The following is a 17,622-nucleotide window of genomic DNA, read 5'->3' as shown; positions in this document are numbered from 1 at the left end:
ATTTTATTTTTCAGTTGCTGTTACCATGGGTCTTCCTATATTTTCTTTACACGGCATCAGAATTTTGTTCCTATCCCCCTGGTATGATTGTCTTCCTGAGTTTCCCACTACAGAAACAAGACTAAGTACTTACAGCTTTCCGTCCTTATCTTAAAATTTTGAAAAATCCTTCAAGTTTGTTTATTCCGTATGTCAATCAAAAATCTCCAGTGGAAAATTTTACAAATTATTAATTGTTACATTCCTGACATAATGTATAAAACCTTTAAAAATTATAAACAACCATAGTACTAATTTCATTATTAGCCATATAGTAATCTTTTATAATTTTTATTAATTTTCGTCTTTAATTGTTTCTTTTGGGTCTCAAACAATCATACATCTATTTGCAATATAAAAACTCATTGAATCGTTTCAAGTATCTATTCCATGACTTTCTTTCTTGTTGCATCTCACTCTAACTAGTCAGAGAATTGGACAGATGCAAGATTTCTTGTACAATAAAAAAAACTCCACTTCATTGGCTTAAGAAATATTCTGATGTAACTTTTGATCAATACTCTTATCTTATTTTGCTATACATGAGAGAAAAAGTCACATCTAACATTTTAAAATTTGTCAAATCTTGTACTTAGAATAGTATAAAATCAAATAATGTGTACAAATCATGTCACAAATGAACCTTGAACCAGAAAGAAGATGATCTGACCTCTGATTTAACAAATTATGTATATTAGTTTGTTTTTCTTTTGTTCTTTAAGAAGTGTAAAAGCTATTGAGCTTGATAGTGTGAAAAAATTTTCAGGTTATTTTACGTAAATTTGAGACTAAAACTCACAAAAACTACTGAAAATAATAGGAATCACCAAATAACGACAGGCAGTTATCTTGGTATCATTGAATAGGTAAGAACACAAAGCACAACTAAACACAATAACTATTTTTGATGTTTGAAATATGGAAATCAAAAGTCCGCTGAACAGCTACTAAAACCACAACAAACACACATACATAAACAAAATTTTGATTTCAAGCACGTCAAAATATTACTCAAACATTAAATGTTTATTAACAGTACACTTATTTAAGGATTAAATAAAAGTAACCAAGTTTTAGTAATTGGGTAAATAGATCAATTTCTTACTTATAGACGTACATAAAAAAAAGAAAAAAAACGGCATGCTACGACAGTTATATAAACGTGTTAGCTGCGTCAGGAAAAATGTTTTAAAGACGTGATAAGTAATAACAAAAGTACTACGTAACTACACCAAACGTTGGGTAAATCTGACGTAGTATCTAAGAAAAGCAAATAAATGTTTTTAAAGGTAAAATTATAAGAAAGTAAAGATTTTTCAAAATCGAAAATCTTTCAATAATTTTATATATCTACTACCTATAGATCGTTTTTATGTTTACGGCAATATTTTGACTTAGAACACTGCACACTTTAAAGTATGTTGTTTATCTCCTATCGAGATTTCTGGAGACTTTCAATCTAAAATTTACATGTTAAAGAATAGTGGACAGACCCGAGTTGGAAATAAGAGCTGCCATCTTTAGGTTAAAAAAGAACGATATGCTAAAGCTCGAGTTCTTTTATACAAACTTTACATGATCTCAAAAACGTAGCTTAACTAAGTTGTTTTACTGCCGTTGAATATTAAATTAGGGTATTTAGCTGTTAAATACTATTGATGTAGAGAAATAGTTACAAACGTTTACGTTATTGGTATTGTATGTTTTATAGTTTTACAATGTAATTGCCGTATTCTTCAATGTTGTTTATTTATGTAAATGTACATATTCTGTTAAAATGTTTTGTTTTTTTTCAATTGTAAAATTCTCTGTAATTACAAATAGAAAGTTTTACATTATGTATTATTGCTTCTCTTGTAATATTGTTTATGGAAATCAAAACGTCTAATCACAAGCATAACGCAAACATGGCCATTTTGTATAATTTTATAATCACATAAAATTTATTTTATTGTGTTATCCTTTGTATTGCAAGTAATCAATTGTGTGCCTTTTACCTGTTCATCCCGATTTCTTTCAATTGTTCTATGTAACCGTTAATAGATGGGGCTTGGCTCACAGTCGATGTAAAATTAAAGCACATTCTATGTATATGTACATATAAATATAAAGATTGATATTTGAGAAAAAAAGTTTTGCGTATTCTGAATTCATTCCATTATTCCAACTCTTATTGTTAATGTTTATTGTATGTTTATCTAGCTAGTAAGCTCTTTTTTTTTTGCATTAAGTTCATTTGTCCGTCTTTAACGAATGATAAAACAAATATTTGAAAATAATTTTAAAAGCACCCACAACAATAATGAGCATAATGTCGTGATAAAAAGGTTAGAGAAAAACGACCCTTAAACTCTAGACACATATTAGATAACTTTTTATTTTAACCAATGTTTCGACTTTGTGGCTTCATCAGGGTTAGTACATACAACTAAAACGTTATAATTATCTGGAGTTTAAAGGTCGTTATTCTCTAATGTCTTTTACTGAAATGTGTACATTCCTCCAGTGTACACTATAAATTTTTAAAAGAGAACATAATGTTTACAAAAGTCTTTTGTAGTTAATTTATTTATTTGTTGTTATGATATTTCTCTTCTTGAACATACAGAAGGTTAACAATATGTGTAAGCCAGAGAATTACCTATCACCCGAGATATGAGCCTTGACACAACAGGCGACATATTTAACATGTATTTATTTAATTGACAGCGACTTTCTGACTACTCTCCCATAATGCAAAGTCGCTGCAGATAAACTCTTGGTTGAAGGAATGTGTAAAAGTCGTTTTACAAAATGTTTACATTGGTGGGATTGTTGAATAAAGAAGATATAAATAACAGAAAATTGTAAAAGGTGGAATCCTTCAGTATTCTCTATCGAAGCACATCAGCTCTAACAACAGAGCGTTTATGGCAGAGTGTTCAAAAACCAGACCATGAAATTAATCTAAAGCAATGCCCTCTTCTAGAAAGTGAAGAATATTACAATAGCCCCCCCCCAAAAAAAAAAAAAAATTCAGAAGAAGAAGCTGACATACCTTCAAAATAATAAATAACGATTACAAATCAGCAAAAACTGACAAAATAAACTGGAATCATAACAATTTCATTTGCTCGTGTATCTTTCACACAACCCTTCAATGCAAATTAAAATAACCTTTTAGCTTTTGAACTCTTCATATGTGATCTTGAAAGCTAAAATCTACGTAGAGTAAAAAAAAGAGTTTGTGGAACGTTTGTTAAACTCTTCTAATAGAAATTTCCATGTTAGCCAACTGTTCATAAGAAAGCTGCTAGACTGAACATAGTCGATGATGGCGGACGTAGTTCTAAGGGCAACACAGGATTTGAAACATTGCTCTTGTGAAGTGTGATTAACCCTCAATAATCACGTTATCAAGGTACCTCGCCATGCTAATCACATTCACGTAGGAAACGTGTATTAACATTTTTTTTTAAATCAGAATTTATAATTGCTTTCTACATTATTTGTAAGTCACGTTTAATTTATGTTCAAAAATATTCTGAGACGTATAGATTACAAGCACTTGATATAAATTAAATATATAAATTATGAAAATTTTTTACCTAAAATTATAAAAGCAAACTTTCCCAACTTTTGATTATATATCTTGGCAGATTAAAATCGTTTCATGTTCATTTATTAAAGTTCGTGCAAAGCTATCCAGGAAACCTCATGAGAGATTTCTGTGTATCAACATCAAGGATTCGTTACTGTCCGCACAAAAGTACAAGAATCATAGACACATTTTTGTATGTACCCATCTGTTATATAATTCACAAACACAGAAGAACAAGTAGATGTGAATACGATGTCGGGCACATTCTCTTAGACTCTGATCTTTATATAGTAATTAGTTTGCTTTCCCCCTTGTAATAGATATTCTTTCAGAATCTAAGGCATCACAAACAAACTTTCTGAAACAAGTTTGGTAAAACGTTGGGTTGGTTGTTTTTTTTATTTTCGCGCAAAGCTACATACACGCCATCTGCGTTAGCTGTCCCTGATTTAGCAGTGCAAGACTAGAGAGAATGCAGCTACTCATCACCACCCACCCCAGCTCTTCGGTTACTCTTTTACCAACGAACAGGAAGATTTACCGTATCTTTATAACACCCCATGATTAAAAGAGTGAGTGTGTTGGGTGGGACGAGGATTCGAACTGCAACCATCAGATAACGAGTCAAGCTCCCTCACCATTTGGTCAAAAGCGTTAGGACTTTAGAATCTCAAAATGTTGACTTTTAATCTTAATATTGAAGGAAAGCAATCAGTTATTAAATAAAAATTTACATAGTTAGTGATTTTTTTCGAGAAAAAAATAAGTAATATGTTTCTTCAAGCCTTATTAGTTTTTAACAAAATTACGTAAAAAAATTTACATAGTTAGTGATTTTTTTCGAGAAAAAAATAAGTAATATGTTTCTTCAAGCCTTATTAGTTTTTAACAAAATTACGTTTTGCTAGGTTTGACTAACTTCGTTAGACGTATATAGTTGAGCAATAGAACCAAACCGTTAAGTGTTATAGTATCAACAGCAATACTACGTCACTTGGCAACAGTGTAAGAACAAATCACAAACAAGTGGTTTCGTTTGGTTCGTTCTGAATTTGGTGCAAAGATATCCCTAATTTACCAGTGTAAGACTAGAGGGAAGGCAACTAGTCATCACCACCGTCCACCAACTCCTGGTCTACTCTTTTACCAACAAATAGTGGGACTGACCATCACACTATAACGCTCCCACGGCTGAAAGGGCGAGCATGTTTGGCGTGACGGGAATTCGAACCCGCGGATTATGAATTGAGTGTCTTAACCAAATGACCATACTGGATATACACATACAAATGTTAAATATGGGAAAATTTAAAAGAAATATAATTTTACACCTCAGTACTAATTAACGCTAGATTTTTGGTTTTTAATAAAAAGAGCTTCTTTGATTTGTCTTCTATTTATATTATTTTTTCTGCCAGCGATTTTAAGTTGCGAAAAAACAAATCAGTGTTATTTTGAGCCATGTGCTCAAACACACACACACACACACAAAACGGTGTTTTTATGTCATTTTAATATTATAGTCTCTTATCGATAGGCTTCTGCAATGTAATAATTACTACTAATTATCACTAACGTTTGCTCATTTATCAAAATATCTGAATCTTTCATCATAAAACTAGAATATTGAAACATGGGTGCCTTATCGTCAGCTTTGAAGTTAAAAAATCTATTCACACAAGGGCGTGTTGATGAAGCAATGCTGTGCATTCTGGAATGTTTTCAAAATGATTACAAACTTATGTATTTCTTAGGATTTCCCATCATCATTTTTTTTTCAGGTTTCTCCGTAACAACTTTTCTATGTTCGTTATAAATAGACCAATTGTTTAAATATGGAAAATTCTGTTTTAGTTATTTTACGTAAATTATTCATAATCAGGATTGAATAAATTGACATATCCACTTCACTCAATTCACTTACTGCCCGGCATGACCATGTGGTTAAGGCACTCGACTCCTAGCCTCAGGGTTTCGGATTCGAATCCTCGTCGCACCATACATGCTCGCTCTTTCAGCTGTTGGGGCGTTATAATGTGACGGTCAATTCCACTACTCGTTAGTAAAGGAGTATCCCAAGAGTTGGTAGTGGGTGGTGATGACTAACTGCCTTCCCTCTAGAAAAACAAATCAATCACCTAGTTTCTGGATCCGTTATGAAAAGTACATTTTTGTAGCTTTTGAGGAAAATTACTTTAGAGATAGTTGTCTTTTAGATTTGATTGCACTTCACCTTAGCACCGTGTTTACAGTTGGAAATGAGGTATATATAAATTTTTGTTTAATGTTTCGATTGGAAAGAAAGTGAAAGTGTGTTTTGTACTACATTTTTTTTATAGAGACACACTTTAAGGACTTTGTATTAATTGATATTTTTATATAATTCTATATATAAATATGGATCATCAACGACCTCTTTAAAACACATAAATAAATTGCTCCTCTTATTAGTCTTTTTGAACACAGATAAATGTTTAAAATCATAAAATAAATTTAGAAACAAGTATCCCCTCATAGGCATAAGTAAAACGTTATCATCCCTAGCAAGTCAACCATAACCTGAATATATAATCAATGATAAATAAAAAGACATTTTCTTCATTTTTCATACAATATATTTCTAGGCTTTTACGTATTATACAGATTAATTGCTTATAATCAACTGAAAAATAAACTATGAACTTCGATTTGAAATTTTACTTCATACCAGCAAGAAAACTTGGTCAAATTCTATCGTACATATTTGTTGACAAAAACATTTCGGTATCCTTGTATCAATTTACATGTAAAGACTGTGGTAATTCTCACATTGAGGGCCCGGCATGGCCTAGCGCGTAAGGCGTGCGACTCGTAATCCGAGGGTCGCGGGTTCGCGCCCGCGTCGCGCTAAACATGCTCGCCCTCCCAGCCGTGGGGGTGTATAATGTGACGGTCAATCCCACTATTCGTTGGTAAAGAGTAGCCCAAGAGTTGGCGGTGGGTGGTGATGACTAGCTGCCTTCCCTCTAGTCTTACACTGCTAAATTAGTGACGGCTAGCACAGATAGCCCTCGAGTAGCTTTGTGCGAAATTCCCAAACAAACAAAACAAAAACTCACATTGAGAAGCCGATCGAAAAGTGTTTAAAACTGTAAAATTATATTAACCTTGATTTTCACCTCTTTAAAATATCCATTTGTAATTAAACACAAAGCTACACAATGGAATATCTATGCTATGACCCACACGGGTATCGAAACCCGGATTCTAATCTTGTAAGTCTACAACCATACCGGTGTACCACTGGGGGTTTCTGTTTGTTATTTGTTATCTTGTAATATAATGCCTCTCTTCATCCTTTGAGAGATGATAAAAAAGGCTTGTATCTGATGATTAATGATTATAAAATGGCTAGGTTATTAAATTCTACTTTTTCTTCAGTTGTACTTATAAAGATTTAAGTAGTATTCCTCATCTTGAGCGTCTGATAGATGGAAACGAAGGTGAACGAGACAAATACATAAATTGTAACTTCGTTAAAAAAAATCGGGAAATTTAAAGAATGATAAGTCTCCTGGGCCTGATAATACTTCCTCGATGGTTTTAAAGGAGGTCTAGGACTGATTATGTGAGGTACTTGCATCAACTCTTTTTGTAATTCTTTCAGTAATAGATAAGTACAAAGAGAATGTCACTCCTATCTTCAATAAGGGTAATAAAATTTGTCTCAGCAATTATAGGCCTATTAGTTCTACATTGGTTATGGTAAAAGGTTTGGAAAGTTTCATAAACGATGCTTTTTCAAAGTAATTTATCATAGTTTAGAATTGTATTGGATAATCAATACGATTATAATTCTTTTGAGCTTCTTTGAAAATGTTACTGCATATATAGATGAGGGTGAGGGTGAAGATTTGGTCTATCTGGATTTTCAGAAAGCATTTGACAATGTGCCAAACAAAAGCTTTGTAAAGAAACTTATTTTTACAGATATGGGGGATAAGTTAACTAATTGGATAGAAATAGTAGCTTGATGAACAAAACCAAAGGGGATTGTTATAAATATAGTTCAGTCAAATTGGATTGATGCTGTAAGAGGTGTACCTCAGACTTAGAACTCTTCACTTTTTGATTTACATTAATTATAGAGATGAAGGAATGGTCAATAAGCTACTTAAATTTGCTGATGATATCAAGATCAACATCTTGTTGCTGGCTGTGAAGAGAATGCTGCTACTTTATAAGATTATTTAAATCATTCAGTGAGTTGGGCATATAAATGGCAGATGGGTTCTATTTATGATAAATGCAAGTTATTTCATGGGGTTTTCATAATTTGAATTATAAATTTAATTTGGATGAGAATAACCTTAACAGCGTCATGAAAGAAAGTCTTGGTGTAATGGCTGATCTGTCTTAAGCTATCCAAACAGTGTGTTGTTATTTGCGGTAGGGCAAATAAGATTTTAGTTTGTATCAACAAAAGTATTTGATACAAGTTTAAATAGGTTATAATTCAGTATACAGGTTACAGGTCACTGGTTAGACCACATTTAGAATATTGAGTTCAGTTTTGGACTCTTAACCTTAGGATAGATATTAAATTGTTGAAAAGGATTTAGAGAAGGGTTACTACAATGGTATCTGGGGTGAATTTGTTGTCATATGAGGGTATATTAAGATCCTTAAAACTGTTCGTTTTTTAGGGAAAAGTTAGAGGGGATCTGAGTGAAGTGTTTAAGATTGTAAAAGAAACTGATAATATTGATCCGTATACTTAACAGCGAGAATTATAGAACTAAAAGACACAAATATAGGCTTAGATAAGGTATAAGCCGTCATCAGTTAAGAGAATTTTATTTTTCAAATATGGTGATTGGCCTATGAATGGGTTGCTTTCGGATATTGTGGAGACAGTAAATTTTTGTGAGTTTGAAATAAAGCTTTATAGGTATATGAATGATAACGTTGGGCTTTAATTTTTCTAATTAATTTATTTTATAGTTTTAGTTTGGCTTAGAGAATGGAATAGCCGAAATAATTCAATAGGTCTCTTTTTATTCCTAAACATTATGCTATGTTTAAACGTAACGAATTTGTTCCATCATCAAGTTTTATTCAACTGGTGACGCTAAGTAAAGGTAGGGAAACGTAGTATTTTTGAAAACTAACAAGGTTTTAGGAACATATTACTTGTCTTATCTGTAAACAAAACTTTCATTATCAAGTTACGAGGTCTCCCTTTAATTTAATTTAGTTTTACATATTTATTACTGTTTTTATACATGTAACTCAAAAGCTGGGATTATGGAACGAAAGTAAACAAAAGAACACATAAAATGATTGAATATATTTAAACATATTAAGCAGCATATCATCAGATCGACAAAATCTTGATGCGTCTGAAAGAAAAAAGTAAAATATTAATCTCTAACTATTATCTGACAAACTTCTAGACCTATTGCCACCAAGCTTGGAATGTACCCATAGGAGAAAGTTAGGTCAGTGTTTGGATTTGATCCTTTATGTTACCTTCCAGTAACCCTATCTGTATTATGTCACCCACATGTTAAAGTCAAGAAATATTTTCTAGTGTCGCAATGATTTGAAACAGAATTTTTAGGACCTAAATCTATATCTCTACCGCAGAGACAACCCCAACTGAACCACTAGTGAGAAAATATTTTGAATAGAAGGTTGTTTGTCTTCTCTTCTCTTTCTTAGTATTTTACTGGGAAATTACTTTGAAAGATTTACTGCAAAATTAGAAAGTAAAACAATATTCGTTGGATCTATTATGAACACTGCGTAGAAAGGTTAATCAAAACAGAGATACAACTACGAATCTAAATCACTTTGACGTATCATTATATTATCTATAAGGAGTTCAAATGATAAGAGAAGTGCATTTTATCCTCACTTTCACAGAATGTAGCTAAATCTTTTGCTTCATAAATGTAGAAAATGACATTTTATTTTAGCTTGAAAAATAGTGAAGAAAATCGTCACTAACAACTTTGGTAGAAACCTTACGTCTGTGTCTTACAATAGCTGAATATAGTAAAAACTAAAACTAATTATGATTAAATGATGATTCTTATATAACATAATAATACAAGTACTCATACTTGAAATTCTGTTCTAAAAATATGTGTTATATAAATATACAGTTGTGTTATCTCACCAAACTCCAAATATTAACAATAATACTTTGGAATTTATCGCCTAATGGCAATAATAGATATTGTACCGATGAGAAAAATTGGAGTTTGATGTTCTTTTAAATGGGTAAAAGTCATCCTGCCTGACTGTATTGCTTTCATTTATGGTATACACTGTAAGCGAAATTAAAAAATAAAATTATTACACTGGCTTGATTCTAACACAAAACCATCATTAATATTCCTATTTTTTGTAGGTTGAACAAATCAATGTGCAATAGTTTAATTTATTGTTCAACGTTTCATATTTTCAGTTTCTGCGAGAACGTTCTTATAGGTATGTGTTTTAAAATAAACATATATGCATCAATAATAGATTAGAAAGTTTACATAAATTTAATCATGAGTTAAAATTTAACGAACTTGAACATTGTAAATGTATACATGCCAGTAGCTCCACAATTTTTAATTAAACATTATATTTATATATTTTTGTATTCATGCACACTGTGTTATTCTTAAGTATAAGGAAAAATCGCTAAATAGCAAAAGTATTGATGCAAAACATTAAAATTCTTGACTCTGTAATCATAGATTACAAACACTTTACTAAAGAAAGCCTTTCCACTTTCAATGATCAACCAACACTAAATAATATCAACTTCTTTCTATTGTCATTAATGTAATCAGTTTCATCTTTTTAGTGTTTTTAATTTTATAATTATTATTATGTAAAATATACAGTGTTTATAAATACATTTAAGCCTTTCCCTTTAATGGTTTTACTTAACAATGCTATTTATTAAACATGTGTATGTCGCAAGTTTTATATTACATTATTTTATATTATGTTATAACTTACAGCTTCTGAAATAAGTAATATTTGTTTTAAAATATATGCAACGTTAATCACACAAGTTTTAAAAGTAAAGAACGTTTTAGTATTTCAATAAGCATTCAACAATCTATTTAAATTTCAGAATTTTTAGTGATTACTTATTCATACACATATGAATCTGTATGAATTTTATATATTATTTGTTTATGGCTAAACAAAATAAAAAGATGAATAAATATTAAAAAATATATACAGTATTTTATTCAGAATATTTGCATAAGATTAAGAATGTGTGCATAGAATAACGATCAAAAATATATAGAAATCTGCCCGGATATTTGTTAATTATGATTTTATTAATAAAGCTTCTCTGATTTTTTTCTGTTGGTGTTAGGGTCGTGTTTTAGAACGGTGACGTTCCGTTTAAAAACATTTGAGTATGTTTCTATTCACATGCTTATAGACTTTGAAAGGAAACTTTTGGTATTTTTTAACCTGATTCTCAAGTTTAGTCCTGTTTCACCTATGTAAAAGGCTGGACAACTGTCACATTGTATTTTGTAAATGTTTCCTGGTGAAATGGGTTCGTTATATAATTCTCTGTATGTGTATTTAATTTTTATTCTAGGGATGAAAAGGAATCTATGCGTTATATTAAGGTTGTATTTATTTGCTAGTCTTTTTGAAATTTCTGATAGAGGTATACAAATATATTCTGTAATGGGGTAGTACAAGTAATTAGGTTTCCTTTATTTTGTAGAATGTTTGACTTTGTTAGGTGTCTCTTGCTTTTTTTTTATTCTTGCATTTTTTTACGCAGTGCGTACTGCATAATTTAATTCCTGGTGAAAACATGATTAAAATAACCAGGTTATGCAATTTTATTATTAAAAAATTTTATAATGCAGTTGTTTTCATTTTCAACTATGAAATATAAGTCTTTATGTAAGTTGTTTATGTATTGGAGAAATTATGTTTGTTCATCTTGACAAGTAAAGCTGCAAAAAACGTCATCTACATTTCTAAGTCAAATGTGAACTTGTATATGGAAGTAGCTATGGTACGCTGTTGGAGTAGCCAAAGCACCTGACAATGTACTTCTCATTGCAAGTTCGTGTAACTAAAGAAAGTACTAATATTTGTATTTAAAACGAATACATATAGCTAATTGTTCAATTAGGTGTTCCTGTTTTATTTTGATTCTCTTGTTAGAGTCTTGTAATACAATTTTTACACTAAGAAATGTATTTTCTCATGATAAGGAGTTTACGACATCAAAGCTAGACGTAATTATGATACTTTCTAAATTATATAAGTGTTATACGAAATGTGAAGTGTTTTTTAATTGAATTCTTATTTTTAAAACACAAGGTTCTAAAATCTAATTAAAGTATTTACCAAGGTTTTAGTTACCAAGAGTTAATTAAAGATTTAACTGAGCGTAAGTTACTGAATTTCCATAGACTTTTGGTAGTTTGTATATGAAAAATTATAAAGTTTAAGGGTAATAGTTTTTTAACAGTATTTTAGTAGTTTTCTAATTTTTTGTTGTATGTTTGGTTAAGGTCAGTATTTGACTGAGTAAAATTAGGCATGTCATTATTCGCCATTAAAGAATCATACTCTTTGCTTGTTAAAATAACGATCGAGTTTCCTTTATCGGCTCTTTGAATGACAATATCTTCATCGTTCCTAAGAAGTTTTAGGCTTTTTCCTTCTACTGATTTTAAGTTTTGTTTCATAGGCTTCTTTTTTATAAGTTTTTTTTTTACTAAATTCATCTAGGAAGTTTTAATGGATCTGCTTTTGGTTAAATTATTCATTAAGTTGTTCTTAGAATGCTGAATATTCCTAATGATTCTTTCTTGTCTTGAGATGAATTAGACGCAGATTCTTCTTGTTGTCTTTGACTTGAGGTTAGTTGCTGTTGATTGACTTTACTATTTGATTATATTATTACTTTCCTGCAAAGATCTACAAGGCTGTTTTTCTTTTAATCTGAAACTTGGATGACGGCAGGAGTTACTGCGTGCTTTAAACGTTTCTTTGGGGATGTGGTTTGAAATTCACTGAGTTCAAAGTTTGCGAGATTTATTATACTGTTCTTTACAGTGTTTGATTCTGTTGTTGTAATTTGTTTTGTTTTTGTATTGTGCTGACAGGCGAAGTTTATATTTATCGAATATTCAGTTTTATCGAATTTATATTGCCACTAAATGAATCGTAACTGCAATTTAAATGCATCATTATCAGAGTGACTATCTTAGAAATGCAAAACACCCAACACCTAATTTTAGATTGTGTATTTCATTAATTAAATATCAAATTTTCATTGTGTTTCGTAATGTTATATAACTGGGGCTATCGCGCAATTAATCACATTGTTACAATTTAGATATTTTACTGTGAAGGTTTTGCTTCTTTGTTTGTTTCTTATTAAGCACAAAGCTAAACAATGGATTATCTATATTGTGCCCACCACAAGTATCGATACCTGGATTTTGTGAAGGTAGTTATTAGTTTTCATTTACTAAAATCAAAGCATAAATGGTATATTATTATTATTTTTCATTTCAGTAGGCACAGGTAGTATTTTATTTTTTTATTTCAATAATCGTTTAGTTTAGAATATATATATATTGTAAAAGCTGTTTTAATACATTAAACTAGACTAACATACGTACTTAGTAATGTAAAAAAAGCAGTATGAATGATTTTAAGATGAAGATTTGATGAAAACAGTAATTTTATCTATTATCTATTTTTGTATCCAATCGGTATTAAGAATGTTTGACAAGTTGCACATGGCATTATAAATTATTGAAAATTATTTGATCCACATGTCTTATATATATATATGCGATTGTTTGAGTATTCGATGTTTTTTCAGAGGAAGTTTTGATAGAGTAGACATAATATGTTTGAAAACATTAATGGAGTACATTACTTGTTGAATGAGAATGGAACAACATTTCGGTTTGTATACTGAGGTCTTCTTCAGGTAATTTTAGGTTTTGTTTCATTTGATTGAGTTAAACATTAGGACACAAACTGAAATTTTTTTTTTGCCAGACTGGTGCCGAAGAAATTATAACTGGAAGTCCAAATACTCTTGTCACTGTATCGTTGTTCTGGAGCGGTTTCAATTTCTGAAACACTTGAATATAACTCTAAACAGGTTTCTATTATTAGCTTTTTTCATTTCTTTACTGGTTCTAAACTTCGGTGAGTCAACTAAAAGCATCTTTTTTCGTTGTCCAGTTATGGCTCCTAAATAAGTTGGAATACTTAATAAAATTATGAGACTCACAAAAAAGTGACGACTAAAGAAACAAATGTTTGAACTACTATATATAACTCTGGCTCCATTTCAGATGATATGACAAATCATCAGGTGTCTGATTTGTATATAATTGAACTGAGAGGGTGGTGAACATTGTTTTAAAATATTCAATTTGTACGAGTACAAATTACACTTCAAAACGTATTAGAAATCCTGTCTATCTTTGATTTTTTTGTGCAATTTATTGCATATTTTAAGCATTTTAATGTAAACAAATGAAAAATATTTATAGTTAAAATAATGGCGATTGTTGACATATCAATACAAATTTGAATATTTTCCAAATGTAGCATTTTCACCTAATTTCTGTGAACGATCATAACGTAAAGGAGGTATATAATATAGCAGATATATGGGTTAACATTGGCTTTGCTCTCCTTCACAAATACTTATGATAATGAAAGTTTCTACGTTAAGCAATAAAGTTGAATCATGGCCTCAGACTAAACACGGTCCACGAATAATTTGAAAACTACAAATCTAGGCAAGCTTTCCACACACTTATATCGTACATGGTTTTCAGCTTTCAAAAGCTCCTTTAAAGAAGAGCAAAAAGAGACAAATCTTATTGAAACTACATAGAAGAACTTGAAAGATATGTCATTGTATTAGGTTGATATGATTCCGGTTTCTTGGACCATCTTTATCATAAGAACAATCAACGATTTAGAAGCGAGTCTCGTAGCTTGTCAGTCACTGTCAACTTCAGATTATTGTTTATTATCTTGTTAGTGTCAACAAGTTATACTATTTCTACCTGCACGTCAATTCACGTTGTGAATCCGAGGGTTTTTTCCTTCATAATCATAGTCTTCATTTTATTAATGAGTGCTTTATTTTGGATTGACTTAACGTATCATTTTGTCATGAGCACACTGTCATGCTAAATTGTCTTGCTTTCAAAGAGAACGCTGAAGACTCCATTCTTTAAAATGTTGTGTCTTTTAACCTTGCGTTTGTTAACAATTTCTCCAGATAAATAACTTTCCTGAGAAATTAGAGTAACATAATTCTTCAGATCATGGTTGGATTTTCACTGTGAGACAAACATGTATACATACGTTTCATATGCTCAACGAATCGCATGTGCAGTGACAATTGCTGCATTAGTACAAACACTGGTTATTCCATTAGATATAGCAGTTTAGTATTTTAAAAATTTATTTATAAAAATTTGAAAGAGTGCAATAAGGTATTCCAAAAGGCAAAGAATTATACAAATGTTCAGTTATATTTTTTAAAATAATAATTTATACTTTACTTCACTAAAGGAAAACAAAAATTTTAATATCGGAATACTACTTATACAATGTTTTTAAATTCTCAAATAAATATTTTCAATTAACATAAGGACCATCGAAAACTGCCCCACGTTGGTTCAGCGGTATGTCTGCGGACTTACGACTCTAAAATCCGCGTTTTGATACCCGTGGTGGGCAGAGCAGAGATAGCCCATTGCGTAGATTTGTGCTTAACTTAAAACAAAAAAACCTTCAAAAACTAAACTACAATACGTTGAAAAAGTAGTCGAGAAATTTATATATTTACATTTCTAATATAAATTAATATTTTAAAAAAAGTATTTTAAATCAAGTATAAAATAAGACAGAACAGGAAACTAACAGATGGAAAGTATTCATTATTTTGATTGAAGTATCCGTCCTCACATTAAAAGCACTTACAACATTAGCAAAACATAATATAAATGATGAAACTTATATTTTTATCATAAAAAAAAACTACTTCATTACATTTTCCATTAATTTTAACGGTTTTCTGCTTTCTGGGTTATGAAATTCTCATCCATGTAATACACAGAGTATAAAAAGCATTTCTTAATTAATATTCTATAACACCTAAATACTTTGAATTAGATTACCAGTAAATGCCTACACTCTTCACCAAACTGGTCTATACGTGTAGTGCATATGTAATATAAGTATAAAACATTTGATCAGCGTTTTCAAGTCAAAGTATCTAGCTTAATAATACATTGTTGAAAAGCTTACAGATAAATTGAAGGAATCCTTATTTCTACTTGGCATTTCTACTGTTGGCATTTCGTAGTCTGAATTTATGATCATTCAAAGATCCGCTCTCTTTTAATTTGCTCTTGCTCCTCTTCTGATACATTCTGCGCATTATCAAAAGCAAATTGATGTAATCTGGCCAATTGTTAGGTAGCAGAACAAGTGAGAAGCCCAGTGAAATCAAAAGTATTCCTGCCAGTCTCATTCCCTTAAAGACAACTCCATAAATGTAAACGTCGATGACTAAAAATTTGAGAAAGATAACCAATGCTCTATAATAAAATCTACCACATGATTATTTCGCAAATAACGCTATTTCTATATAATTAATCATAAATATGTAACATTTACATAAGCGTGAATCGGTTAAACTTTCAGAAAATAAGTAGTGCTCATCTTTATGTGACAATTCGTCTCTGTAAATATAAAAATAAATGAATCGATTTGTTATAAATAGCATATAAGTAGATATAAAACTTCTAACAATACACTTAATGAAATAACATTGAAAAGAAAGTACATTTTATTTTATAAATTACTGTTAAGTTCATTTTTAAGAGCCTTCAATCAGTATTTGACAAAAGAAATGGAAATTTGTTAGTAGGGCCCGGTAATAAAAAAAAGTATATTTTTTTCTTACAATAAGTCATTTGACAACAACATTTGTTTCGCGAAATGATGTTATTCAAGTATAAATAATGATCACATTCGCTTACATTGAGTGGATAGATGCTAAACGTTTGTTTGTAATTAAAAATCCTTAAGGTTACAACTGAGCCACCAAGAGACAGTAGATATATAGTAGATATACAGTAGTAGCGATAACAAAATCTAACAGAGCAACTTTATAGCCTTAATTAAGTTTTATTTTAGGATCTAAATTGTTGAATATAAATCCCTAAACATGAGCTACTTTAATTTTCATTTATAACGTTTTTAAAGAAATAGTATTTTTTACTTTAGAATCTTTAACACATTTTTCATCATTCGTTAGCTAACCTGAAATCATTAAATTTGTTTTAACATTATTCAAATTATGATTTTCGGATTCATTTTATGGATGTTGGATAGGGTAAAGCGAGGGTATATTTTTAAGTTGTCTTTTATTTACGTTGTATCTAAATGCATCAGCAACAGGATTTAGTAGTTTTCCACTAAAATCTGAGAATCAGTTCCTCACGGTGGACAGTGTGTAGTGTACAGATAATATTCAATGTAGCTTTACTAAAATATTGTGTGTTCTTATAGCAAAGCCACATCGAGGTATCAGCGAAGGACTACTAAAACAACCAAATATCTTTTATTTACTAAAATCAATTACCAACAATTATATAATTGTTATTTTGTTTCTAGTTCGCTTACTTTTCATTTTCAAAACACTTCACAGCATTTAATTTCCTTTTCTGGGCAATCGCTTTCATTAACTTTAGGTTAAAATACATAGAAAAAAGAATAAATTACATGCGTTGTTTGGTGATTTTAAAGAATTAAGCTATTTAGGTTGGAAGATATATATAAGCCAATATATTGACTTTGTACTTTTTTAAACACGACTAAATAATTAAAAAAACTACCAAGGTAAAAATTAATATATTGTTTTAAATTTATATTCATATTACTAGCAATATAGTAGAATCATAAATCTGGTATTT

The 17,622-nt window shown here is 30.4% G+C and overlaps 2 protein-coding genes across 5 annotated transcripts in view; one reads left to right on the top strand and one right to left on the bottom strand.

Annotated features, from left to right (window-relative positions):
* The window catches only part of LOC143252818 (cell adhesion molecule Dscam1-like), a 136,727-nt gene extending 134,556 nt beyond the window's left edge, over nucleotides 1-2,171 (top strand). The window contains exon 27 of one of the 2 annotated variants that reach the window (XM_076505555.1): nucleotides 15-2,171. The gene's annotated coding sequence lies outside the window, so the exon portion shown is untranslated. The remainder of the gene's footprint in view (nucleotides 1-14) is intronic. The other variant, XM_076505556.1, reaches the window with a different exon arrangement.
* Nucleotides 2,172-15,206: 13,035 nt separating this feature from the next.
* The window catches only part of LOC143252817 (solute carrier family 35 member F3-like), a 33,635-nt gene continuing 31,219 nt past the window's right edge, over nucleotides 15,207-17,622 (bottom strand). For all 3 annotated transcript variants that reach the window (XM_076505552.1, XM_076505551.1, XM_076505554.1), the window contains one exon: nucleotides 15,207-16,213. In XM_076505552.1, coding sequence (XP_076361667.1) covers nucleotides 15,975-16,213 — 239 coding nt within the window. In that variant the 3' untranslated portion in view covers nucleotides 15,207-15,974. The remainder of the gene's footprint in view (nucleotides 16,214-17,622) is intronic.

This window comes from Tachypleus tridentatus, chromosome 6 (assembly GCF_004210375.1).
Source record: "Tachypleus tridentatus isolate NWPU-2018 chromosome 6, ASM421037v1, whole genome shotgun sequence".
NCBI classification, from domain to species: domain Eukaryota; kingdom Metazoa; phylum Arthropoda; class Merostomata; order Xiphosura; family Limulidae; genus Tachypleus; species Tachypleus tridentatus.
The sequence above is the reverse complement of the archived record's forward strand: the minus strand, read 5'-3'. Positions and strand labels throughout refer to the sequence as shown.